The sequence below is a fragment of the Meleagris gallopavo genome, chromosome 2, assembly GCF_905368555.1.
Source record: "Meleagris gallopavo chromosome 2, MGAL_WU_HG_1.1, whole genome shotgun sequence".
In the NCBI taxonomy this organism is placed as follows: Eukaryota; Metazoa; Chordata; class Aves; order Galliformes; family Phasianidae; genus Meleagris; species Meleagris gallopavo.
The window spans coordinates 31,379,180-31,406,546 of record NC_139405.1 but is presented as its reverse complement, the minus strand read 5'-3'; the positions used below and the strand labels follow the sequence as shown (position 1 = coordinate 31,406,546).

General features: G+C 38.3%; 2 protein-coding genes across 10 annotated transcripts; one reads left to right on the top strand and one right to left on the bottom strand.

Annotated features, from left to right (window-relative positions):
- Window positions 1–3: 3 nt before the first annotated feature.
- Window positions 4–10,867, top strand: GPATCH11 (G-patch domain containing 11). Of its 3 annotated transcripts, none has more exons than XM_085219554.1 (9): window positions 4–235; window positions 334–560; window positions 1,628–1,669; window positions 1,749–1,869; window positions 2,649–2,739; window positions 3,888–3,992; window positions 4,715–4,796; window positions 5,914–5,999; window positions 6,418–10,867. In XM_085219554.1, the coding sequence occupies exons 1-8, from the start codon at window positions 189–191 to the stop codon at window positions 5,967–5,969; spliced, it is 771 nt and encodes a 256-aa protein (XP_085075680.1). In that variant the 5' UTR covers window positions 4–188; the 3' UTR covers window positions 5,970–5,999; window positions 6,418–10,867. The 3 variants fall into 3 exon arrangements, with proteins under 3 accessions (XP_085075680.1, XP_085075679.1, XP_010705169.2); XM_085219553.1 differs by having other exon boundaries at window positions 5–235; window positions 9,721–10,867; XM_010706867.4 differs by lacking the exon at window positions 6,418–10,867 and having other exon boundaries at window positions 5–235; window positions 5,914–6,306.
- On the bottom strand, window positions 6,885–27,338 carry EIF2AK2 (eukaryotic translation initiation factor 2 alpha kinase 2). 7 transcript variants are annotated; one of them, XM_085219548.1, is made up of 17 exons: window positions 26,955–27,332; window positions 26,595–26,657; window positions 26,290–26,489; window positions 23,528–23,642; window positions 22,470–22,639; window positions 21,090–21,216; window positions 20,342–20,418; window positions 19,500–19,584; window positions 17,895–17,929; window positions 17,617–17,724; window positions 15,566–15,685; window positions 14,329–14,439; window positions 12,391–12,583; window positions 10,098–10,223; window positions 9,623–9,721; window positions 8,116–8,178; window positions 6,885–8,032 (listed from the first exon to the last, which is right to left on the bottom strand). In XM_085219548.1, exons 3-17 carry the CDS (start codon window positions 26,391–26,393, stop codon window positions 7,898–7,900), a joined length of 1,668 nt encoding a protein of 555 aa, XP_085075674.1. In that variant the 5' UTR covers window positions 26,394–26,489; window positions 26,595–26,657; window positions 26,955–27,332; the 3' UTR covers window positions 6,885–7,897. The 7 variants fall into 7 exon arrangements, with proteins under 7 accessions (XP_085075674.1, XP_085075673.1, XP_085075672.1 ...); XM_085219547.1 differs by having other exon boundaries at window positions 26,290–26,486; XM_085219546.1 differs by having other exon boundaries at window positions 26,290–26,406; window positions 26,878–27,331.
- Between the last annotated feature and the right edge of the window lie 29 nt (window positions 27,339–27,367).

Here is a 27,367-nt window from a genome sequence, read left to right as displayed (position 1 = left end):
GGCGGGGAAAGGGGCGGCCGCGCGCAAGCGCTTGGCTGGACTGGTGCTTTGGGAAGGGGTGTGGGGGGTTCTTGTGGCCGTGCCCCGGCTGGTGAAGGGGGTCATCCGGAAAAAGGCGGCGTGTGTGCGTTAAAGTTCATCGACTGCATCTGTAGGAAACAGGTCTGAGCAGGACATGCGTGCTGGCCATGGGGGACGAGGAAGAGGAAGATTACATGTCTGATTTATTTATTAAGTAAGTAGGCGTCGTTTTTGTTTCATCCTCAGCGATTGTAAGCACGTAAAGCCAAAACCAGAGGTGGGCTAATGCTTGCTGGGGTCATGCATCCTTAGGGAGGATGTGAGGCCGGGGGTGCCCATGGTGCGGCGGGTGAGAGAAGCTCTTCAGAAAGAGGAAAAGCAAAAAGAAGCCAACGAGAAGAACAGGCAGAAGAGTGCGAAGGAAGAAGAGAGAGAGCGACGCGACTTGGTGCTGAGCAGCGCCTTAGGAAACGAGAACAAAGGCTTCGCCTTGCTCCAGAAGATGGGCTACAAGAGCGGCCAGGCTCTGGGCAAGAGCGGTGAGTTTGTCTCTGTCAGAACAGCACAGTGTGCTCAGGTGTCCTCTGAGGGAGGTATTACTTCTGTTTGTCCTTAGCTAAGTTGGACAGAGGGCATGGCTGCAGGTTGCACCAGGGGAAATTCAGGTTCTATATTGGGAAAAGCTTCTCTGTAAGAGTGGTTGGTCGCTGGAATGGGCTGCCAGGGAGGTGGTCCACAAACGTGTGGATGTAGTACTAAGGAATGTGTGTTAGTGAGTGATATTGATGGTAGGTGGACAGGAGATCTCAGATCTCTTTTCCAACCTTAACGATTCTATGCTGCCTCATCTATAGAGTCATATCTGCCTCACTGAAACCCAACCATCGCTCTGTGTGTGTCGTGGCTGAACAAAATGTGAGAGCAAAGTACTGAAATGAAAATAAAAACATCTGTTGCAAGATGTGAGGGAAGCAGCAGGACTTGCTGCTCACTCAGTGCACTTCTGTGTGTGGCTGTGGCATTAAGAAGTTGTTTTGATGGTTGTGGAAAACTAACTGCTTAAAAAATATCAGCTTCCTCTTTGAATTTATAGTTGGAGTCTGGAAAAGAAGTGCACACCAGAAAGGCCTGCTAGATGAAACAGAAAACCAATGAAGCAAAACATCAATAATTGCTATGTCAGTTTAGTGCATCTCTAGCAGATGATCAGCAAATAAACTGGCCCAGGCAGATTCTTATAATTCTTCATCTTCCTCAAGTTGCGAAATTCTAGAATAAAAAATGCCACAGAAGACTGTAGCAAAGCAGCCTTCAGGTATGCTGTGCCTATCAAACCAACATCATTTTCTTTCTCTGGGGTAGCATCCCAGAAAAAGCACACAGCAGTTGAGCAGATGAGGGGAAAAAGGAAAGGAGGCTCAAATTCAACTGGGTCATTTGTAAAGCACTAAGTGTATATTAATGTATTTTCTATTTGCACTAAGCAAAATTCAAAGAAAATGTACATGTTTAATGGCAAAAGCAGCTGCCTACTTGGCTGTACCACACCAACCATAGTTTGAGAAAGACCTCCATTCTCAAATTTGCCTATTTTTTCCCCTCACAGGAGAAGGCATTGTTGAACCTATTGCTCTGAACATAAAAACAGGTTTGTGACATTTCCTAATTTACTCAGTTGTATATTACAGCTTTTCAGCTGCTTACATTCCTGTTGTGTACTTACATAGGCAGAAGCGGGCTTGGTCATGAGGAATTCAAAAAGCGAAAAGCTGAAGAAAAACTAGAAAACTATAGAAAAAAACTCCACATGAAAAAACAAGCAAATGAACAAGCTGCAGATCAGTTCAGGTAAAATGCTGTAAAGGAAACGCCAAACAAGGTGTAAGTGGCCATTCTTCTTATTCATTAGTTTATTCTAGAGTTACCAATTATGCGTGTTGTTTGAATGGGAGGTATGAGTTGAAACATACTTGTATTGCTTCTCAGCTCTAAAGCAAGAGCAGGTGAACACTGTAGTACTGGAATAGTATGCTGCATCATTTATTTTTATAACTGTTAACACTGTAAGCAATATGCATACTAATTCTCAAGTCATTTGTAACATTTTAAACCAGAGAACCATGTCATTTTTTAATATAAAATTCATTGATAATCCAGAGCATTGTCGCTGCAGTGGTTTTTATGTGCAGCAGATTAAAACTCAGGGTAAATCTTTCAGGTTTTATTTTGATTTTCTCCTGGTTAGCATGTTTCTGTGTGAAGAAGGAAAGGCAAGAGAAGGTTAAAAGCTTTTGCAAATTTTTCATGAGCCACTTTTTCGTGGATTAAGGAAACCTAGTGAAAAAGCAGTATTTCAGGGTGCAGTGTCATCAAAAGCTCTGTCCTGGAGGTGTAACTGAAAGGTATAATTCCCCAAAAATACACATAGTCCTACAGAAACAGTCTGTAGAGGCTTCATAGCTTTGCCATTGTCCTGGTTAGCATGGTCATCTTTATTTGGCATTTGGTAGTCTGAGGAAAGTGGTACATCTAGAATCTTGACAGATTTTCTATTTTTGAAACGCTCTTGAGATGCATGACAGTCATTGTTTGTCTGCTTATTTTAGCTATCTACCTTTTCTTAACAGAATAAGATTCAAAAACAAACAAGAAGAACGTAAGATGGAAGGAGACCTTCGAAAAAGTCAGAGGGCTTGCCAGCAATTGGATATTCAGAAAGTGAGATATGTTTTTTGGGGGTTGGAAGGAAGGTTTGTGGGTTGGCAATAAAGGCTAAAAACAAAATAGTGATTCAGTGTCTGGAAGTTCTCTTCTGTGAGGAACCATGTTCGTTTGCCTGTGTTTGCTCCTGCTTTTTGGTACTATTGTGCTGTTTGCTTATCATGCATTAGCCAGTGTCAGGCTGTTCTAAATGACTGTTTTCCTTAAGTGGGGAGCAAAATTACAGAGAATGGTTGAGGCTGGAAGAGATCTTTGGAACTCACCTTGCCCAACGGTTCTGCTCAATTGGGATCACCTAAAGCAGGTTGTCCAGGGCCATGCCCTGACTGCTTTTCAGTATCTCAGAATATGGGGGATCATCACTGAGATCAGTGATCAGCGAGATTCCCAAAGAATCAAACAAACAAACAAACACGCCATGTCTATGTGCAAGGAATAACGTGGGTAACAGCAGTACAACTACTACCTGATCTCATGCCTGATCTGGTGGTTGGTGACCCTGCCTGCAGCAGGGAGGTTGGAACTAGATGACCTTTCAGGTCCCTCCCAACCAAAGCCATTCTATGATACTATAAAATTTTGCCACTTAATAAGTTGAAAGCATAAAACAAAATAAGTTTTTTTTTTCTTTCGTCTATTAACATGTTAGAAATAAACGCTGCCCTGCGAGTTCTGTTGAGATTGAAACAAAGGAGCATCAAACAAAGAAAGTCAACTGGATTAATTTAGATTATCTTTGACTGTTTCCTTTAAAATAACTCCATCCAAGGTGAACTAGGAAGCACCTAATGACGTTGTGATAAAAAATCTTTAAGCAGTGTGCTCCAACTGACAGAACTACATCTAGGAAGAAGTATCTGCTCTCAGATTTAATGTGAGATTTGCTGTGTAGCTTTATGTGTACCAAACACAGATGGAATAAAACTTAGCATTAGCATGCATTTATTTGTATTTTAAAAAAGAGAATAATCCTCCTTATGGACTGCTGTACTTAGTTTCCTCCTACAACTTCAGTAATTCTTCGTTATACTATACAAGTAAGTTTTGGGACCTAACATCTCGGTTATTAGAAATTGTTTTTATCCAGCTTCTTAAGAGAACTTGCAGAGGCAAATAATTTTCATTTTAATCCTTCATTATTTAAGGATATTGAAGCTCCCAAAGAGATTTGGTATTGGCTACAACCTGAAGAGGAAGACCAAAAGGATGAAGAAGACAAGGATGATGAGTGCACAGGTTCAGACTTAAGTGTAAGTTTTGCAACTAAATGAATGGCTTGATTCAGAATGAAATCTAATAGGCCTCTAAAAAAAAAAAATTACGTATATATAATTTTCAAAGCAGTAGTAAATGACCTGTTTGCCATCTTAGTGCACTTATTTTTACAGTAACTAAATGACAAAATATATAACATTAAAACACTGATTTATTGCTTATCTGTTTTGAAGCTGATCTTTGGAAATAGTCAAAATGAAATTCTCAACAGGCTTAGCCACAATGTACAAAATCATATATTTGCTAAATAATTTAAGTTTTGATCTTAGATGCCTCACCACATATCTCAGGCTGAACTTTAGAATGACTAAGTAATTTCTGAAAACATTGCCCTAGAAATTCATGTTTTCTCAGCACCTCTAGATTACACCACTGTTGTTAGCTTAACATATTTGACTTACAGTGAAATGATGAAGTGTGGAAAATTCCACCAAAATATCATATACTTAATATAAGGTAGCTAGGTAATACTTTTAGCTAAATCTTCAGTGAAAACTTTGTAGCTGGAAAGAATGATGAGCCAACAGCCAGGCCTCATGGATTCCTGTGCTATGGGCTACAAATGTGGGGAACTTACCAAGCTACAGTAGCTTTTTCATAGAAAAAGGTTAAAAGAGCTGTTTTAACAATACCAGTAGCTCAAACTGTCTTACACTGTATGAGCCCCTAATCACTGAATCCTTGTACATACCTCTAGGTATCAGCAAAGCTACAAATCCTGACTGCTTATTTAAGAGAACGACACTTCTATTGCATTTGGTGTGGAACAACCTATGAAGGTGAGAGTAAACATGTCATGCACATATGTGTTTTACTTTGCTTATGTAGTTAGACTGAATTAATATAGTATATATTCAGCCTTAATCCTGTCACATGCTTTCATAAGAACTGTAGAACTATGCCCACACAAGTCATTTCTCCAGAATTTCCGAGGTCCAGAATCAAAGACCGTCAACTTCTTGATATGGGGGTCTGATGGCTTTTCATTACTTCCTTTCATAATGCAGATGGCTGATTATAGATAGCTTCAACATTATCAGAAACACTTTTCAAAGATAATTCCCATCAGCTTACGCAGCTACCTGAATAGTTTTGTTTTCTGTTTTGCAGGTTGGCTTATCATAGAATCACAGAACTGTAGAGCAGCTTGGGTTGGAAGCAACCTTAAAGATGATCTAGTTCTAACCTCCCTGCTGCCACCCACTTAGGAGCAGGTGCCAGGGCCCCATTCAGCCTAGTCTTGAATGCCTCCAGGGGTGGGGCCTCCACAGCTTATCTGAGCAGCCTTAGAAAGGGGTTCCAGTGCCTCATTATCCTTTCAGTAAAGAATTTTTTCGCAACACCTAACCTAGAGCTACCTGCTTTTTGTTCATGAGAAGCTTATCATGACGTGGTCTGTTGGCTGTGCACTCAACCCTCATCCAGGCCTGAGATTCCCCCCTTGTGGGGGAAGTATAACTATCCTGCACTAGTCGTTTTTTTCCAGAGAATTTACTTTCTTACGGGAATGTTTTAAACATAGGTAGCACATTTTCCTTCCAAGCTGCTGGACAGATTCTCACTGTAAGGGCATGTATATGCACAAAAAAAAAATCATACTGGCACTTATATGAATCGGTATTGTTTTGAAAAAAAAAAAACAACATTCAGATATTAAAAATAGTACCATAAGAAAACAAAGGTTGCAGGTTTAGAACATTATCTAGTTTCTTTGCACCAAAGAGGCTAGAATTTGTGGTGCCATTTGCGTTCAGCATTTTAAAACATAGTTTGGAATTAATAATCTACCAATCTTAAGTTCTGTTTAATCTGTTGATGGCTTCTTCAAATAATTCTAGCAACTATTTTTTCCTCCTCTTCTGAACTGGGATTACTTTTTTTCTTTTTATCTCATAGATGCTGAGGATTTATCTTTAAACTGCCCCGGAGACAGTGCTGCAGATCATGACTAAAGCCTTTCTAAAGAAAGGAGTTGTAGATAAGTATGTATAGTGGATATGCTCTGACATATTTTTTTAGAAAATTCAGTGCTGTGCCAGCATACATATAAAAGTGTGCAGACGAGTAGTAATTCTGACAGGTTGAACTTTATATTTTTGAAGCATTTCTATGTTGTTTTTTTTTAATTTTATTTCTAGGTGATGCAAAATTTATTAGAAATTAAAACTTTACATTTGTTGTTGAGTTACTGTAAATTCAAGGCAAGTAAGACTTCCACAGTCTTTGTTAATGCTGTCCCCAATTGAGCAAGATCAACTGATAATAAAATTGAAGGTTTGACAAAGGGTATATGTATGGACTAATTACTCTGTGGTAAAATATGTTAAACAAGTGGTTGGGGGGGGTTTACATTTTTGCAAGGGTGACTAAACATCAATTTATTTTTTCTTTCTATTCTAGAGTTTGTGACCGGGGGGAGGCTTTTGAAATGCCACTAATATCATTTGAACTAATATTCTCTTATGAGTGTTTACCAGATCATAGAGCATGTTCAATTTTTTTAAAATATAAATATATTTTAACTTTTTTTTTTTTTTCCTTAGGGAATAACAATTGTTATTGTAAACATCTACTAATAGAAAGGTATTACTGAGGTATATAAATACCACAAAAAAAAAAAATATATATATATATCTATCAGAAACTACTGGTACAAGGTAAATATTACCTATCAGTAAATAAGCAATGATGTTATGGATGTTCTGTCCAGAAACTGTAAAGGAAATTCAGCTGAAATTTGTCCTATATCAATTTTCATATTGTAAGAGCAATTTTAAAGTCAAAGGTAAGTAGAACTGGTGCTATTTTGTCTGTATCAGGATGTAATTTCTCCCACATCTTGAGAACTACAAGGAAATATGCATTAGTCCAAAATAATGGAATGCTTTATTTATGAAGAATAACATTCATTATAAAGGGAGGGGGAACAACTTGAATTCATACAAAAGAATGTTAAAATCAGATGGCTATTTAGCAACAATTTCCACAAGACTATAAGAATTCACACACTCATTCATATTTTAACCATCCACACACCTTCTACCTGTTTAACAATTGAGAAAAATCATATGCTACCTGATCTCTAATGCACATCATACTTTCCTGCTTAGAAGTCTTAGTGCATTTTTCTTTATGGAATTAAGCAGATGCCACAGCAATGAGCTGCATCTTTTCAAACTATTAAAAAAATGAGTCAGAAGGAATAATTTGCCCATTTTCTTCCCTGCACAGTTCTTATTCAGTCAAACATAATATCTTTAAAGTATATAACCAAACAGTAACGGTCAGTCTGTTCACACCTTATATAAGGCCAGCAGAGGTGTTCAGTACACCTGCAATCTGTGAGACATGCCTCAATGCCATAATAATTGATTAAAACCTTACAGTATAGGAGATGATGTCTAAGGTGCTCTCCTGAGAAACGTTTTTAAATGGTTGCTATTGAGAAAACTTGGAGAGTATTTCTGTATTAAGAGGACTCTACTTGTTCCTATAAGGAAGAAAAAAAACAAAAAACAAACAGAGGTTTTCAAAAGTACAGAACAAATAGCTTCTGGGAAAGAAAGAAATACTTAAATGTTCAAGGAAGACCTGAATTTAAAAAGTAAGTATTTTTAAATTTTAGAGTACTGAAGGTGCTAGGTATTTCAGAAGTACCTAGTGAGAAGAAAGTTCACCTTAAAGAAGTAAAATTCAGTCAAGAATAACCCACTTGTATCTAGTATTCTTTCTGCCAAAAGTAGCCTTTCCAGTCAAGCACACTGACTCCTCTGGTCTTAAAAGGGCGAAGTCTAGTAATATAAACATCACTGAATCATTCAGAAAGGTTTGAATCACATGCCACAAGACAGCACAATCTGAAAGCCTTCTAAAATCGTATTTAGTGACTGTAAGCTTTATGCGAGTTGTCTTTATCAACAGACTTGTCTTTATCAACAGACAAAATATCGAGTATTACGGATGCAGAGAATCGTTTTGAGGGGTCTTTTGAAAGCATCTTTTTGATTATGGGTACCTGCAAAAAAACAAAGTTTGAGTAATTTTTTTTAAATGACTATGTAAATAAATTAACTGAAATAATGCACTGAAATACTTTACCTGGATTTTAAATTGCTTGGTGAAGTCTGATGGAAGTTCACCATCTCTAACATCCTGCCATACCTGAAATTCATACAAGATAAACAGTTTCAGTATGCTTTCATTAATCATACTTTATCTCATTTTATGACCAATGTCATTTACTGAAGTAATTAAGAGAATATAACATAAGGGTTCTGAAAGAAACTATAGAAGTTTGAAAGTTTGTCATTTAGTTGTACTTCATTTTGTCTTATGTATACACTTGTCCCTCTGTAAGCTTAAAAGCTTCACAATGTACAGTGATGCATTTGTTTTGGCAAACCTCTAATTCATAGCCATTGTCATTCTCTTTTCAGTTGGAAAGTAATGGTTTTCTATCTTCTTGCCCACATTAAAAAACACACGCAATGTGAGAAGACAGTTTCCCCTTTGACAAGGGTTGGGTGATGTTACTGGCAAACCAAGCAGGCATGCTTCCTCCTTTTTACCTTGTTCAGCATTACACAATTCTTTCTGTGTCACTGCAAAAAATGCTAGTTGGAGCTCAAAGCAAGGCTAAGGATTACTAAATATATGCTTTCCAAAACTACTGCTAAGTAACAACTATTTTTTCACATTAGGGTTTCCAGTTAGTCTGGCCCTTTGAACACCATGGGACTGGGGGCATGTTTGCAATTGGCTGTAAGCTGGCACAAGATGTCTTTAGAAAATGTGACAAAGTAGACTAACAGAACTTTGATGTGGTTTGCTTATATTGGCAAAAGTCAACTAACAATGTGCATGATCCTCTGGGTCCAGCTACATACATATATCTTAAAAAATTACTTTGGACAAGATATTCAGTATCTACATTCCTTATATCTATATTCCAAATATGTAAGTTTGAGCATACATGCTGTTCTACTACAGACATGCAAAGAAAAATATAAAAGACACATAAAAGATACATTTTCAAGCAAAGTTAAAATTACATTGTTTTCTTTGCAGAAATACCATTTGTCTTTCAATTGAAAGAAAGCCATATATTTCACGTCACTTTTGTTTTCATTTTGAAAAACTAAAATGTTTTGATTTTGTTCTTACCCCCCCTCTGAGCAGTAAAGAAAAGTATGGCAGAGACTAAACTCTTCCAGTTTTGACTTCTGTTTAAATAGAGAAATATTCTTTTCCAATACTCTGAGCAAACAAAAAGCTTTATCAGAAATTTGAATTGTTTTTGTATATTTTAGCTTTCTGACTTGCTTCTCTATTCTTATATGTACATAGCTAAGAATAGTCAGGCTTTAATCAGTACATGAGTAGAACATAAGTAAAATAAAACCAGTAATGTTTCTTCAGTTATATTTTAACTGAAGTAAGAGGGATTAATGGGCCTGACAGTTTTCCCTTCATTTGTGTCTGTAAATAGAGATAGTACTGTAGCTGTACAGGTTTCTTTTGGCATATAATTAGCATAATACAGATAGCAGCAGCAAGGCAAAACAATGTCAGTGCAAAACCATTTTTTAATTTAAAGATTACCTACCCTGTTTTTCTCATGATGACTGACCAACGCAGAAAGAATTTCAAACCAAATCAATCCCAGCGCATAAATGTCTACTTCCTTTCCATATCTGTCCCCAGACTACAAAGATCACAAGAACAACAGAGTTGTGAAATCCTGCTGAAAGGCACTTCTTGAAGGCAAAATCTGAAATCAGTAGAAGTTGGCACCTGAAGACTACTAGAGGACCAGCATTACTTGATCTTCATATTAGTCTTTAACCCTTTCTGCTACATTACATGACACAGTGTCAGACTTTATACAAGCAAGTTAGCTAAATTAAACCATTGCGTTTGTAGACTACCCTCTCCAGAATAAGGTTATCCTTGTATGCTGTCATATCAGGGAACTTCAAGCAACTTGGTTTAGTACCGAGATTAAGGTTGAACACAACCAGTACTGAGTTGATAATGCAAAACACACACAAATAAATCAAATAATATAGCAAGATCATTACCTGTTCTGGTGCCATATATGACTGTGTTCCTCTGTTCTTAGTTAGAGGGTCATAAGTCACAGAAGTCACAAGACCAAAGTCACCTATTTTTATTTTACCTTCATGTGATAGGAATATATTCTGAGGCTACAGATACATAGATGTATTAAAAAAAAAAAAAACAAGTCAATCAGTTAGACACTTTGTGACCAAGGTTTATCGTCAAGCATAATCAACCACAGATTTGCTCCCCATAAAAATCTGTTAATTGTGTTAATTGTTCACAGAAATTAAGCTTTAAGAAATCAGTGGGAGGTAGGAAACAAGAAAGTTCAATTAATTTCATTTTTAAACATGCAAACTCCATTTGAAATAGCATATGCTGCATTAACTGTTTTTTAACTAGGTGTCGTGACTCTATCATACTTCAAGTGTTCTCCAGTTGCACTGTGCATATCATCTGTTATATCCACAAATGCGTTTTAGTCTTTAATCTTGGTCCTCGGATTTTACACTTGGGCAAAGCATGTAGGTTTACATGAAATTCCACTCAAACTATAGATTTTTCCCTAGACACAGTAGGATTATCTGTACTAGATTAATTGCAGAGTTGGGGCTTACTACAGTCATCTCACGGTATCACTTTGAGCTTATCATTTTTAAATTTGACAAAGTCATAAGAAAATGAAATAGAATTGGATTTTTTTTTTTAATGAAGTTTTCCAAACCATCTATCATTCCAAAGATGGTAAACTGTATTTCTGAATGTTATTAAAGCAAAACCAAGCAGCCTCATCGTGTCTTTTACTCAAAGAAAATCTGGTGGACTAAAAGGGCAGGAGAGACTTAAAGTTTTACAGGAAGTAATCTTTGTGTCAAGGATGCCCAGCACAGTTCTTCTCTTCAAGTATAATCAAGTCCACACGCATTTATTAACAGTACCTATGGTGTCTCACCGCTACGCTATCTGAAGGCTTCATTCATGCCAGGCACAAGTGGATCTCAGAATGAAGAAAGCTTGAACCTATCCTGCAGCTCTGATTCTGGGAGATCTCAGATGGCCAAGCACCTAGCTGACAGATTTAATTGGGATAAAAGTTCCTAAATTAAAATGCAGACAGACAAGATAGCAAATAAAACCTGGAAGCAGATTACAGCTAGTTTCCATAGATGAAAGATTGGGACAGTAGATTCATAGGAACACAGAAAAGCAGGAGATAGAGCTGAGGTGAAAATAAAGTGGGACTAAGAAGGAAGAAACGCAGACGTAAGAACTGAGTGGAGACAAAGCATGCAGCACACCTCTTTTTTTTCCAGATATCTATATAAATGAATATATTTGTGGTTCACTTCAGCATTGTAGCAATAAGCCTCAAAAAAGGGACTCTAGGAGATAGTGAATGTATGTGCCCATGAGACAAGAGTCTAAGAGTGGGCAGTGAACATCATCTGGAAGAACACTGTTAATGCCTAACTCAAGAAGTCTATGAAGTTACCGAAGGTCTTGAGAGGAATGGAATATGCATAGAGATCAGAATCACTGTATCAACTCTGTATTCTAATACTCCCTAGGTATTTGGAATTAGTTATTACATGAGGACAATATCCTGAATCAACATTTAATGTGACCTACTACAGCCATTTTTACAATTTAGGAACATCACCACTCGATCAACTTATTCACAAAGGGACTGTTTTAAAAATTATAGCTGGCACATGAAGCAATGAAGGCTTGGAATTTTGTCCTTTAAAAATATTTTCTTAAGATTGAATGGTTACACACTTGTGGAGATGGTGAGGTAATATATTTGAAGGCTAGTTCTTTGGATATGTACGCAGTACATGATACTAGAACAATTTTTATCACATGCAGTATGTATTAGGATATACTGTCCCTTTAAAATTTGACAAGTGACAACTTCCTAGACTCACATCTTCCTTCTTTCAATCGCCTTATTACCACAGATGGTTAGTATTCCTTTTTCTAAGAGGCTGTCTTGTAACCCAGTAACACACAATACACTGAAAATGCCTGTTAACTGATGGCTACTGGTTTTGGTCGGTTGGTTATTTTTTATTTTTATTTTCTAAGTACTTCATTCTAAGGTCCTTTAGTTCACCTCATGATTTTAGAATGACATCCAGACAGATATTGGGAAAAAAAATGTATTATTGTATTGTATTATCAAAAGAGGCATGGTACTAGAGTATATAATAGAGTAAGCAAAGACTAGAACAATTTACATTTTTCTAAACTTCCAATAAATACTACTTTTCTCAAAGATTTTAAAAATTAACTTCCTATTCTACTTACCTTGAGGTCTCTATGAATTAAATTTTTAGAATGAATATAGCGCACTCCTTTCAGTACTTGTGAAAATTTGTCTTGTGCCATCTCATGATAGTTTTGGTTTTGTCTATTATTTTCAATCCATTTTTCCAATGGCCCTTGTTCACATAATTCCATTTGGATGAAGAGGCAAGGAACTGGTACGACAGAATTCTTACTGCAAAAAAAAAAAAAAAAAAAAAAACAAAACAAAAAAAAACCACATATTACAATTGACAAGATACAATTCTTCGTAAGCCACTTCATCAATGATTCCCACGTTTTCCCAGTGGTAAAAAACAAAGAAACAAACAAACAAAAAACCCAGCCACCTACTTTTTTTTTTTTTTTTTTAAATTGTTATTCTAGATTTAAAAGACTTTATACCACTATGTAGGAGATCTAACTACAGAACTTTCCAAAACAAGCAATGACTACTCACTTGCTACATACCCGTGGAAGATTCTCTTTACCTCCTTGTTCACACTGAAAATTTTCTGAGTGCCCCAATTCTTCCCCCCCCCCCAGTATGTAGAAGAATGTCCTATAAAGGAAGAAATAGCACTGTACTTGAGTTGCATCTCACCCTCAAGGAACTATTGCAAACCCCTGGTCCACTAAGTTGAAGCACAGCATTAATCTTCCTCTCTTACACAAAATGATCACATTCTTTCAAATTTAGTCCTTTAAAGTAGGGCTGATCATGTTTTACATACAGGCAAAGCATTCAGAGTCAAGTTGGACAAGGCTTTGAGCAACCTGATCTACTGAAAGATCAAGTTGCATGTGGCAGGGTTAGTTGGAACTGTGTGATCTTTAAGGGTCCCTTCCAACCCAAACCATTCTGTGCCTGTATGATAAGCCTGTGAGCCTGAAAGTTGGAAATCTTAAGTGAAATACATTCACAGATTTGGCAGCTTCATACTTCCCAGAAGTATTTCCTAACTATCAGCCCATAGAATAAGATGAGACTGGAGATGAGGAGGAAAAGGACAATATAGAAAGGAGGTAACACTTCCTTGAGATCAGGGCACTAAGTGGAATTCCAGGCTGAGGCTTCAGCCTTGAGGAGTTTTTCTTTCTTTTATCCAGTAACCATTTGAAATGCTTAAGTGACGTTGAGACTCCAAGATAGTAATGGCTGGGTTTTCACATGAAACTTTTTTTTTAACTGCCCATTTTATTTCCCTTTTTCTGAATGCACTGAACATATACACCAACCATAATTTCAAGTGCATTGATATTTTATGGCTATATGCAGTGACCTACCTGAAAGAGTGCAAATGTATTGCTACGAAGAAAACGTACCATAGAAACTATGAAAATTTAATAACCTAACTTACTAGTAAAATTCTCACTTCTGTCCACCCAGAACTCTTAGTGCTGGAAGACTATTTCTAATGAAAGAGCTTTTAATTATGTATATCTACTCTCAACAGCTCTTCGTTTGCAACAAAAGCAGACATCACAATTAAAATGCAAATTTAGAGAAATAATCTATGAGTTACTGAATGACCAGTAATTCTGAAAAGGGGAAAAAAACCAACCAACCAAACAACAACAACGGGAAACTTCCAATCTGGGATTTGGCAGCCAACTACCAGACAATTTTATTTTAATTCTAACCTCATATCTTTAATTCTTCATTCTTACACCTTCCTATAGATTCAGCAACTTCTGTATGCTAAGAAAGAGGAGAAAGATAAAATTGCAAAATGTACAGTATTCACCAAGAAGGTATTTAATTATAAACCATCTACTGCTGAAAAGTACTATGCCTTATTTCCTAACACTGGGTATGTAAGTACCTGAATGCATTTATAGCTGTGCAATTTTGAATTGTAAAAAGAAAGGCTGATGATTGCCGATACAAAATTCACTATGGCAAACAAGTCTGAGTGCAAATGACTGTCCTGTAGTTACCTTAACTCTGGGTAAATCATATGGTCAGTCCCTTCCCAGCTGCAATAATATCGCACTATGTTTTCATGTTCAAGATTTGCAAGTTCTTTCACTTCACGCTTTACATTCCTACTGGGAGAAGAAAAAAAATCTCAAGCAAAACAAACGGCATTTTCCTACAAAAATTAAATACTGAGTTTACTAAAAGACATGACATCAAGTAGTGGTATGCAGTTAGTTTAACATTAATTTTGAAAAGTAGCACAACGTTCTTATATGGTATGAACTGTAATTACAAGTTGTTCTTTTTTTTTTTTTTCTTTTTTTCCACTGGTTCAGTTATTTCATTTGCTAAAATGTTGTAACCATATTAGAAAAGCCCCACTCAAAAATGCTGAAAAAGGTTTGTTTACGTATACAGAAGTTTGTAAATATTCCCAGTGAACTATTAGTAAATTTGACCTACACTTCCTGTTAAATTGCATAGTGAAGACTAGCAGTCTTTACTGAAGAATCAATAAAATGTTTTTCAGTACTGACCCAGTTACATATTGTAGGAGATGACTATTTCCAAATCTAAGTTAACTATTTCATAGGGAATTACTTGAAACTTTCTGGAAAGATTATTGAAAAGAAATGCAAGTTTTTCAGCTGCTGTTGAAGTATTCTACCAGGTACCAGTTACAGAAAATTACCTTTTAAAAAATTGATATCGTTATTCTGTGTGGAGATTTGTAAAGGACAAGGTGTCAGTCATATAATATATGTAAAGTGTTTTTCAATTACAAACCACAAAATGTATTACTTTCATTTTTATCCATTTCCCCTAACTATAGTCATTATGAATTATGAATAAGTAGATTTTCAGACAAGATGCCCTGTCAGAAGTAACATTTCTGCTTGCAATGTTTTTATTAAACAGCAAATTTTCTTTAAACACATAATACAGTATTAAATAGAATTCATTAAGTGTACAAGTGTTTTCAGGTAAAGCAAAGCTTACTAAATCTACTTTCTTACAGCTGCACCTAAAATAATTCCAGTGCATGCAAAAATGAAGAATTGCATGTGCTTTTCAGCCTTATGTAGAAATAAACAGTTTATCAGAAAGACAGTTAATAATGAAAGTCACTTAAATGTTCCACAGACTACTGAAAAGATAACAGAACTAAATAATGAAAAACTTGATTAAGGATGTCATAAAAGAAAAACAAGTGAACAACAACAAAAACAATACACATAGATATACAATCCTTACTTTATTAACTCAACTCGTTTGACTGCATAGGTTCTCTCGTCAATCCTGGATGTTGCTTTAAAAACATTCCCAAAACCGCCTTTACCAATAGGCTCTATATTTTTATACTCCTGACAAAATCTTAAAAATAAGAGAGAGAGAGAGATTGAGTTCTCCAACTGAAGATTATTTAACACTAAATTTACAAGGTAAAAGAACAGTCTTGATAAAACTAATACGTCTGCCAAAATGTCACTGTCCCACAATCAATCAACACATACAAAGGTATGAATCACTGTCTTAAAAATAAAATAAAAAAAAAAAAAACAAAAAAACAAGGGAACTCAACTCTAAAATCAGTAGTTGCAGCTCCCGTCTGAAATGTGAACCAATGGATTCCAATCCTACTTCTAGTAAATATTTCAAAATTTGTACAAAAAAACCCACAGTACTTCATCTGAGTGCCTACACCTATGGATAAGAGACTCATCCAAATTCTGAGCTTAAGTTTGGTTCTGGTCCAGGCAGAACAAAGTTGAAGGAGATCAACTCCTCGTATTAGTAGTGATCACAAAGAACACGAAAATATTTCTAAGAATTAGGGCCTAGTGTTCTTCAAAGTAACTTTGAACTTGAGGAATATCCTCTCTTCTAACATGATAATTGGGCTAAGAAAGCTGGGACTGAGAGCCTTGAGAAGAAAAAGCTCAGGAGGAAATCCCATATATATAGGTATCACACATATATATATATACTTGAAGGAAGGGTGCAAAGAAGATGGAAGCAAGTTCTTTTCAGTAGTGCCCAGTGCAAGGATGAGACAATGGGAACAAAGTAAATGCAAGAGTCATCATCTAAACATCAGGGAATACTTTTTTACTCTGATGGTAACCAAGCACTGGAACAGTTGCCCAAAGATGTAGCAAACTCCCCACCTCAAACATTCAATTCAGGATATTATCCCAGGCAGTTTGTTTAGATAACCCTGCGCAAGCAGAGGATTGTATTGATCTCCTTAAATCACTTCCAACCTCAACCATTCAGTGGATAAAAAAGATGACAAATTCATATCATCTCCTTATCCTTTCAATTCTTTGTTTTAATCCAGATAGATGGCAAGTTCAACTAATCACGAGCTATTCCATCTTTAGCAAGTTTATGGAAGAACTTTTCCCATAGTACAAGAGAAATAAAAATATTATTTGCTAATATTTCAGATAATAGATAATAACAAGGAGGCAACTTGATGAATCAAGAAGGATACTGATAATAGGCTGCCATAAACCAGCATATCTGATAGTTTTTCTTTTATTAATGTTATGGATAACCTTTGTAACCTACATCTCTGTACACCTCTCCTATGACAAAATGTTGAGAGAACTGGGCTTATTTAGCCTGAAGAGAAGGCTCTGGGGAGACCTCACTGTGGCCTTCCAGTACTTGAAGGGAGCATATAAACAGGAGGGGAAATGGCTGTTTACGAGGCTGGATAGTGATAGGACAAGGGGGGATGGTTTTAAACTGAGACAGGGGAGGTTTAGGCTAGATATTAGGAGGAAGTTTTTCCACACACAGGGTGGTGACGCACTGGAACAGGTTGCCCAAGGAGGTTGTGGATGCCCCATCCCTGGAGGCATTCAAGGCCAGGCTGGATGTGGCTCCCTGAGCAACCTGGTCTGGTGGTTGGGACCCTGCACATAGCAGGGGGGTTGAAACTGGATGATCACTGTGGTCCTTTTCAACCCAGGCCATTCTATGATTCTATAACTACTGTGCCAGTAGAAGACAATGTTATCTGCTGTGCTTCAGTTGAAATTTTGTTTGAAAGCTGGTGGGATACTTTTCCTCTCATCCTCACATAAATGGTTTTTGGTTGTAAGCATTAAATAAATATCGTTGCAAGTCAGTTGTCACAGTACATTTGAAATTTCCAAAAAAACAAATCTCAAATATCAATTTTCTTTGAAGATGATTTTTACAGCAATATTCTCTCACATTCTATTATAAATAAATAACCTAGACCACCACACGCTGTAATTGCTATATACATCTTAGAAAAAACTCCTTCTTACCTTTCATCCACAGTATAAATATTATCTGCCTCACTCTTATTTCTGCAGGTATTTGACATCACTTTTTCCGACTTGTTTCTTGCGTTATTAAAATTAGGTGCCAATACTCTTTAAGAGAAATAAAAATAAAATTTATAGTGAGCCATTTTTCTAATATCTGACAAGAGAAAAGAAACATACCAAAAGTGGCACTTATTTGTTAGATATAAAAAAAAACAACACACTACAGTAGTTTAAATATAGTTTATGGAAGATGCAATCTAGAAATAAACACGTACCTTTTGGATTTTATGGCAGAACTTGGCGCATTTCTCTACATGAAAAAAAGAAACAAGGTCAAATTAGATATCCTGGGTATCTTTACTGCATTTAGGTTAAAATTTGACTGTGAAAGTATTCTAGATTTACCTAGAAATGCATTAACATCTTATATTTATTTAAAAAAAAAAAGCAGAATTCAAATATGAACTACATACAGGACTTGAAGTAAAGTCCTGTGATCTTCCTGCAAATTAGGATCTATTGATTCCCTCAAAGGTAGAGAGGCCTTGCAGTAAAATCTTTAACATTTAAGGATTGGACAATTTAACAAGAGCCATTACTGGATCCTGCACCCATCCCAGGGTAACTCTGGATCTGCGTACAGTCTGGGAGAAGAGATGCTTGAGAGCAGCTCCACAGAAAGTGATCTGGGGGGTTCTGGTTGTTAGCAAGTTGAATCTGAGTCAGCAGTGTACTGTCAGCCCAAAGGGCCAACTGTACCCTGGGGTGCCTCTGGCCCAGCACTACCATCAGGCGAGGAGAGGGGTTGTCCCACTCTGCTCTGTGCAGCCTCACCTCCAGCACTGGGCGCAGTTTTGAGTGCCACAATATAAGGAGGACATCAAACTACAAGGGCTGCTCCAAAAGTAATGACTCTTATTTTATTATGTTGGCCCATAACATCAGAAGCAGATGTTGATGGTACAGCAGTAGAGGTTTTTTGACAGAATTCCATTACATTTTGACAGTATTCCATTAAATTTTGTTGCCATTTTGTGTCATTTTGTGACAAATGACAGCAGAGGGGCAGTCTGACAAAATGGCATCTGACAGGGAAGCACATACAAAGCAAACATGTTAATTCAGTTCCTCCATGTGGAAAAAAAATTGCATTCATTGGCATTCACTGATGCTTGCTGGACATTTCTGGAGACCAAACCGTGGATGGTGTGTTTCAGCACTAGTGGCAAAGACAATGGTCACCTCTACTGGTGCAGATTTTTACAAGTGTGGCAAGCAGGCTCTTGTTCACTGCTGGCACAAATGCAGCTAATGGGGATGACTGTGTTGGAAAACAGAGTTTTGTAACTGAGAATTTGCTCCATCAGATAGAGCACAGTTGTACTACCTGTAGCAGTTCCGTGAAAATAAACAGGAGGCATTATTTTCAGAGTGATGTGTCCAAAGGAAGGCTACAGAAATGGTGAAGGGTCTATAGGCCAAGACATGTAAGGAGCAGCTAAGGTTCTTTAGTTTGCTCAGCCCAGAGCAGAGGAGCTGAGGGGAAGCTTCATGGTGGCTGCAGCTCCTCCCAGGGAACAGAAGGGCAGCGCTGAGCTCTGCTCTGCATGACAGCAGCAGAACCCCCGAGTAAGGCACGAAGCTGCCTCGGGAGAGTATCAGGTCAGGCTGGGGATCAGGTAAAGATTCTTCACCAGAGGGTGGTCTGGCACTAGAACAGGTTCCCCAGAGCAGACAGGGTTTGAATTTGGGTGGTGCTGTGTGAATCCAAGAGTTGGACTTGATCCTTGATGACTGTCCCTTCCAATTCAGGATATTCTACAATACTTGCTCCATTCAGAGACTAAAATGTAATTATGAGGACTATTTTTATACTATACCTTAGAATTTCTAGGCTCTTCAGATAGAGACATGTCTTTTGCTTTTTTTGTCAAGTTTGTAGCTGAGTCTTTAAAGGTAATTCCCCTGTTATGGAAAATAACAAATCCAATTTTAACTGAAAGTATGCAATCATGAACAACAACAACAAACTTCCTGCAGTGAAAAATGAAGCACAGAAATAAAACCAGCTTTTAAATAAAAGACCTGCAAAAGTATTAACAGTCATGACTGTTTTAAACTGCAAAACTTTATCAGGAGAGATAGTAAGAACATTAACATCATAATGTACTCCTCCATTTCTACAAAACCTAAAAAGCATGACATCCTTTAATTAAACAAATGAAATAGAGGGGTTTATTTCAATACAGTGCAGCCAGCTAAGAATACACTGCTTTACACTGCCACAAGGAATGTCAAAGCAGTAGTGGGGTTACTGTCAAATTAACTGCTAGGCATGAAAGGCTTGACATAAGATTCTGAAATTGCAAACAAAATATTATATATGCTTGTTTACTTTTGTTAAGCAAATTCTCCCTTCAGTAGAGATGAAGATTTATGAAGAATGAAAAAGGAAAAAATAAAAGAAATCAATGTTGAGTACAGAAAAGTACTGAGTTATACTACGCTCACAAATGAGTCACAAGAGGAGAACAAATGTTAGAAACGTCATGAAATAAAACTGCTGATAGGAGAATCTTTATTCATTTTATGTTGCAATAAAAATGTGGTAGAACTACTCAGTAAAGAAACTATGATAGTATTTTAGGATTAGATCACATGATCCCCTAAAAATCAGTAAATATTTTGTATTATTATCATATTACCAGTGAACCCAACTTACCATGACTCAGACTGACTCTGCTCTCCAGAGGAATTACTAAGTTCACAAAGTATAGAACTAGAGTTTTCACTTTTCAGCTGAAAAAAGGAGGTAAAAAAGAATAGTTGAAAAAAAAAAATAATAGTCACAAAGAATCCCTAGTACAAAAACACACCCTTCTAAGAGGAAGGTTCTAAGTGGCAGTTTTTAACAGCTTGGTTTGGGTATTCAATTTCAGACACTTTTGAATGGAAATAAAATGGCTGTCAGACCACAGCTCTGCTTTCTGAAGGACGGCGTTAGCAACTGCTTCACTAGAATCATCCCTGGGACACCATGGAAGTCGGCTTTTGATTTTAACTCCCAATTTTGCCATTCTCACACTTTGAAGATTATTGATCCAACAAAAGGCAGCAGATTTATGCTTATGGCCAGTTTGCTTGACAGTACTTCACAGAACAGAAAACTGGCATATTAGAATAGGGAGGAGTCAGATTTTTTTTTAAATATACATTGCCACTCAAGGATGCATGTATCAGACCATTTTCTGAAATACACACAGATATCAACTGTGATGTTTTTTAATCCAGCAATTGAACAGAAAAACCTGATAAATTTTACCAACAGAATCCTGTAGCCCAACCAACGTAAGGTGGATTGTTTCCACCTTAAGCGGAATCTACAGAATATGTTCTTATACAAAATAAGGAAATCTGTTTAAGGGATTAAATAATTTAACTTCAGTCTTAAGGCAAGCTATAGCACATACTCTTGAAGCTTCTTGCTCCCGTAACACTCTATATGCTTCTTTTGCAGCAGCTTGTTTCGCAGCAGCTAGAGAGTTTCCAATGCCATTTCCATATACGTGACCACTAATTGTACAGCTACAAGAATACCTGTAAAATATAACAGAATAAAATCTCCTTACAGCCTATGTTACAAGTTTTAATTTAATGACTTTAAACTCTACAGTCAACTGACATTATAGAAACCTGAAATATGCATCTTCAGGAATGAATTTCCAATGTATGTTTAATGTAATTAGTAATGATAAGTAATTTCCAGAAAGTGGGTATTTAACACATTTTTTTAAGGTTGAACTACTCAAAGCATCTTATCATAGGCACCCACAATCACAAGTTACCCATCATGCAAGTTTTAAAACTGATTTTGCAAACAAAGTTCTCCAGCAGATATCTTCCAGACATCTAAAACACACATATATTATTGCCCCCCAGCTGTCATTAACTGGAATGTCTGTACAACTCACTGACCACAGTGCATAAGGAGACACAGGCAGTCACACTTGATTCCTAGGGGTCCTTGAAATACATGCAGAGGTCCACAGAGGTGCCAAGGCACCAACCAAGTGACAGTTTGTCAATACTGGCTATCACTTTATTATATCACAAAATCATAGAATGGTTTAGGTTGGAGGTGATCTTAAGGATTATCTAGTTCCATCCCCTTGCCCCACACAGAGCTGCCCCCCCACCAGGTCAGGCTGCCCAGGGCCCCATCCAACCCAACCTTGAGCCCCTCCAGGGATGGGGCACCCACAGCTTCTCTTGGCAGCTGTGCCAGGGCCTCAACGCCCTCTGAGTAAAAGATTTTCTCCTAATACCTGATCATCCTCATGGCCCTCCTCTGGATCCGCTCCAACAGCTCCACATCTTTCTTGTACTGGGGACCTTAGGCCTGGACACACTACTCCAAATGGGGTATCAGTCCAACTCTTCTCCTAGCTGAACAGACTCAGTCCTCTTAGCCTCTCCTCTTATGCCCTGCCTATCCCTTCTGAACAGCCAACAGCACTCTGTTCCAGCACTCCAGTCACGGCACTCATCCCACCAAGTCTTGATGATCACAGCTTTGGGAAAGGACCAAAGCTTCCAGTTCATCTTGTTCATTCCTCATACTGCATGCATCAGTGTACAAGCATTTCAGATATGCCTCTGAACCCATAGTGTTCCTTGGAGCAGCACAGATGATCCCATTAGCCTCAGATTGTGTTGTACCATCCCTTGCATTGAAATCAGTCTTCCTAATGGTATCCTCCTGCTCCTATCAATCTTAGCTTTTATCTAATGACGAGTTAGAAAATGTAAAGTAGTATTAAAAGCAAGAAAGAACACTAAGTACACCTTACATTGGAGCATGGGCGTCTCCGGTACGGTTTATGTTATTGTAATCAACTAGCTGCAATGTCCTTTGTGAGTACTTATTTAGCAGGCTGACGTAGTCAAATGTAGGTAGCACATCCACAGGAAGAGGAGATGTCACTGGATCTGGAGCATGCACATTTGAAGGACTATCTTGCTATAAGGCAAATAGAATAGATAACTTAAAAACTTCAGCTTAATAAGTAGTTTAATATAAACTGCACGTGAAAACTAATACAGCTGCAAGGTTTGCCAGCATTTCAAAATGCTTTTAAGAAATTTCAAGTTTGTATTGTTGTGCAACTTTGGACATGACAGAGGACAGCCATCACAAGCCAGGATTATTACATTTTGAATTTCAGAACAATCATAAGTTTTCAAAGCATTTAAACAGTGTGTGTAACAACCTAATACCAAATCTTTTAGCGAAAGGCAGGGAACAAGCAGTGTAATGTCTCAAAAATGAAAGGAACAGAACCAAGAAAAGGGGTGGCAGCAGGAAGCTGCTGATGCTGCAAAGGCTGCAACTGCTCCTGTGCACGTACAAGAGGGGAAAATACAAATGTAAATAAATGAAGACAGCATAGAATTAATTGTGCCATAAAGAATATAATGGCAAGAAGCATGAATCTGATCAAGTAAAAGTAAGCCATTTTAAGAGAAAAGTGGCAACACACACTGAATAATAGCTTGTATGGATTCTAAGGACTTTATATATAGAACAGTTGCCAAGATAGTAAAGGAACGCTGTCCACTCTGGATATGCTAACGCAGCTTGAAGACAAATAAATTACTCATCTCTCTATAACAAAAAACAAACAAACAAAAAGGAATACTCTTGATATTACCCTGTAGTAGAATAATAAACATAATAATTAAATGGTTAAAAAAAAGTAGAAAAAACAGTGAATATGACAAAACAAAAACAACATAAGTAACTGGAATCTCTTCTAAATTAAACAATGATAACAACTTTGCTACTTTCAGAGATTCATTTTCAACCATTGCTAGCAGAATAAATACATAACTCATACAGTTCACTCACCTTTTGTACAATCATGTCCCACGTTTTTTTTGCTGCTGCTGCTTTTGCATCCTTCTTACTTTTACCAGTGCCTGTACCATATTCTTTATTATCTATTCTAACCGTAACTGTAAACCTGCAATAAACAACATGTAACATCAGTAAGTTTTGTCTCAAATATATTTTAAAACTTTTTCAGATAAAACTGTAGTTTTATTATGTACAAAGTACTAAATTACCTCTGGAGGTATCTGAGCATTCATGTGTTTTTATATCTGACTCCTAATTAACATAATTCTTTATAGTAAAGATTTTAAAAAACATCTCCTCCCTAACCACAACTGCAAGTTCTATACTAGTTCTAATAGTGTTTCTAAAAGCAAAATTCCTAAAGAATACGTAAGATCATCATTGTTACAAGGCAAGGTTGTGAAGCCCTAATACCTGTACACATCTCAGCACCATAAAACTATGGGAATGCTAAAGATTAGCTAAACTTGATTTCGTGCATCCAGAAGTGACACTACGCTTACCTTCCAGGCACTACTTAGTAAGCACAAAAAACGTCTGCTTGTACAGCAGGAAGAGTAGCACAGTTAGGATGGTACTTTACAGGTGCTAGAGTTGGAAAGATTATCATGGTGGAAAAGAAACAATCAAGGAAGAAATGCCTACCCATATCCAAGGACCTATATTTGTGGTAGAAAACTCCAAAAAGGAGGGACCTCCAGTAAAAGATCCTTCCCTAGTGGCAGTCAGCCCTTAAATGAGATCTAGGAGAGGTGCAGCCAGGCTCCACTCCTTCCGGTCACACAGCTGAATTGCCTTCACCTGTGCTCCCAGGGCTGACCCAGTCCTTGCCTCAGGTGCTCAATCAGTGGTTCAGGCTGTGACTCAACAGTTCCCATACACTGCTGCTCCATAAGTTATACATTTAAAGGCAGTCCCTTTCTGCCACTTTGAGTCTCAAAAAAAAATAACAGAAATGCATCAGAGATGCAGAATGAGATTACACAGTTACTTCATAGAATGGCTTCAGTTGGAAGGGACCTCAATGGCCATCAAGCTCCAGGCCCCCCACCTCCATATCTAATACTAGACTCTAGTACTTAACTCCAGTGTAACTCTCTGTTATCGCTGCCATAAAAATACTAACAACCAGTCCTGCCCTTTAACACCAGCCACTGATCCTTTCCGTCTCTGGGATATAACCGATCATATCCTACTGCTCATGCAGCAATACAGTGAGTCAGACCAGGATAGTCAAGAGTGACTGTACTTGGTCAGCTTGGGGTGAAGCCACTTTTTTTAATAGAAGCTGGTATGGTACCGTGTGTTAGATTTGCGATGATAAAAGTGTTGGTAAGTGTTGATGATAAAGTAGTTTTTGCTGATCAATGTTTGCAGTGTATCAAAGCCTTTTCAGCTTCTCACTCTACCCTGCCAATAAGAAGGCTGGGGTGCACATGGAGTTGGGAGGGGACAGCTGACCCTACGTGACCAAAGGGTATCCCAGCTTGTACCATATGACTCAGCAAAAAAAGCTGAAAGACAGGAGGAGGAAGTGGGTCCAAGCAGCCAATAGTGTGATGAAGACCTGCTTTCTTGGAAACGGCTAATAATCTGCCTGCTGATTGGAAGCAGTGAGTGAATTTCTTACTTTGCTTTGCTTGCATGTACAGTGTGCCTCAGTTTTCTTAACTTTAACTCCCCAGTTTTTCCTCACTTTTGCCCTTCCGATTGAGAATGAGTTGAGAATGAGTGCCAGAGGCACCTGAAAGGGTCAGCTTATTATGGCAGCCCAACATTGCATTCTACTCAAAACAGCCTGAGCCATATAGGATTTTCCTAGATAACACTATCACAGCTCACATCACCCACAAATACAAGACAGCAGGTTGAATTATGTTTTTAACATAAGAGAACATACAGAAAAATGGAAAAGTGCAATTAATTGGATTTGAATTTGTACACACATTCTATTAGTCCCATGCAATCCCGTTTGAAGTATGAATTGCATGAGAGGGAAAAAAAGATGGTAGATCAAGGCTTGAGAGACAGATAATAATTTGCTCAGGGTCAAGTCTGAGAATAAGTCAGCACATAGAGTGCAGGCTGGCAACAGGACACCACCACTTAAAAGAAACATCCTGATTATTAGCATAAGGTTTGTCTTCATGCAAAATAACAAAGAAAAAGAAGGAAATATTATAGACATTGGGCATCTGTGATCTGTGGTAAGGGAAAGAACAGCAAGACATCAGACATTGCATTTGTGTTCAAACAACCCTACATATTCCACCCTCCGCATTTGTCTCTAAAAACAAAAGCGACACTTTAAGACTCTTCTCTTGTAACAGATGTTCAAAAATGCCACACAAAAACATGTTGGTAACCAAATAATTAATGTAGACCCAACCTTTACGCCTAGAAGTTAACAATATAAATCACCAAATTACTTTGTAAAACTTTATAAAAACCAAAGCACTTAAAATACCGTGTGTCATAAACCGCTGGCTGCGATCCACCCACCTCCTGAGAAAATTCATGACAAAAAGCATCAATGCAATACAACCACCAGCAACAGATGCTCCCAATAAGCACCATTAGCTCTGAGATAAGTTTCCCTTATGCCCTTTGTGCCCAGTGACAGCTTTGCACCCACCCATCGGTGTTTGCAGGGAGCTCTCTGCCACACTTTCAGCAAATCAACTTCTGTTGGCTACAGCCTTCACCTAGTTTTACCTACTGCTGACGTTCACTGGCGTGTGTGGTGAACTTACTCGGGGTCATGAGATGGGCCTCTCATGTCCACGTCAATGTAGTCGAGCTTGTACTTATTCCTCTGGCAGTAGCTGTTGAGCTTGCTCATACACTCTCGGTCCATCTCGGTGCAATATCTGAGTATCAAAAGATTTTGTAGAGAAATATTCAGGGCTGTGCCTGATCCTCACGCAGTGCTGCAGAGACAGCCTGCGTTCTGCTGTGACAGAGGACAAAATGGTGCCAGGAGGAGAACGGTCACAAAGAAGTAACTCCGATTTCTCATTCAAGTCGTCCTTGGCTTGCAACTGTATTCTAAACTTACCGAGATTATAGATTCAGAAAGTAGAACGGCGAGTTTAGTGATGAAGGATTTCTCAGCAGATTCCTGGAAAAGAAGAGGTTGAATCACTCAGTGGATGATGAGAGAAATTAGCAGCGTTTCTTCATAAAGAGTTAAAACTGCTTCCTTCAGAGCAGAACCGAGGCACACCAGCCCGCACTCTCAGGCTACGAGGCTGTCAGACTCCGTGACGCGCACGGCGAAAACAGGAAGAGAAAAACGAACGCTCATAGAAAAAAAAAGCAGGTAAATCAGTGACGGTTACTTTGTAACGGGAACGCCGGGTTTGCCCCGACCAGCCCCGCTCCCCACGGCCGCTCGGCTCCCTCCGCCCGCCGTTACCTCCGCTGTCTCCGCCGCCGTGCCGGGCCGCACCGCCGCGAGGAACAGCGCAGTGCTATGATGACGCAGCTCCAACCCCGTTTCCCACAGAAGCGGCGCCGGGCCAGAAACGAAAGCGAAAGCGAAAGGCGGACGGGGAGCGCGGGTGGGCGGCTGCGCCTCACTCACAGTGCCCTGCCGCGGCGGACCGCTGCCTGCCTGCAGCGCTACGGCTCAGCGAGCGCTCCCCGGCTTACACCTCGGGGCACGGACAGAGCGGCTCGGGGTCGGTGCACGGAGCCCTACGGCCGCCTTCGCTGAGAGAGCGGAAACCACTTCGACAACCATTCCTGACCTGAGTTACGTTACGTAATTCGAGAAGTTTATTTACTAGCAGTAAAGACGTGAGAAGACCTGCCTTACTGGCAGTCCCG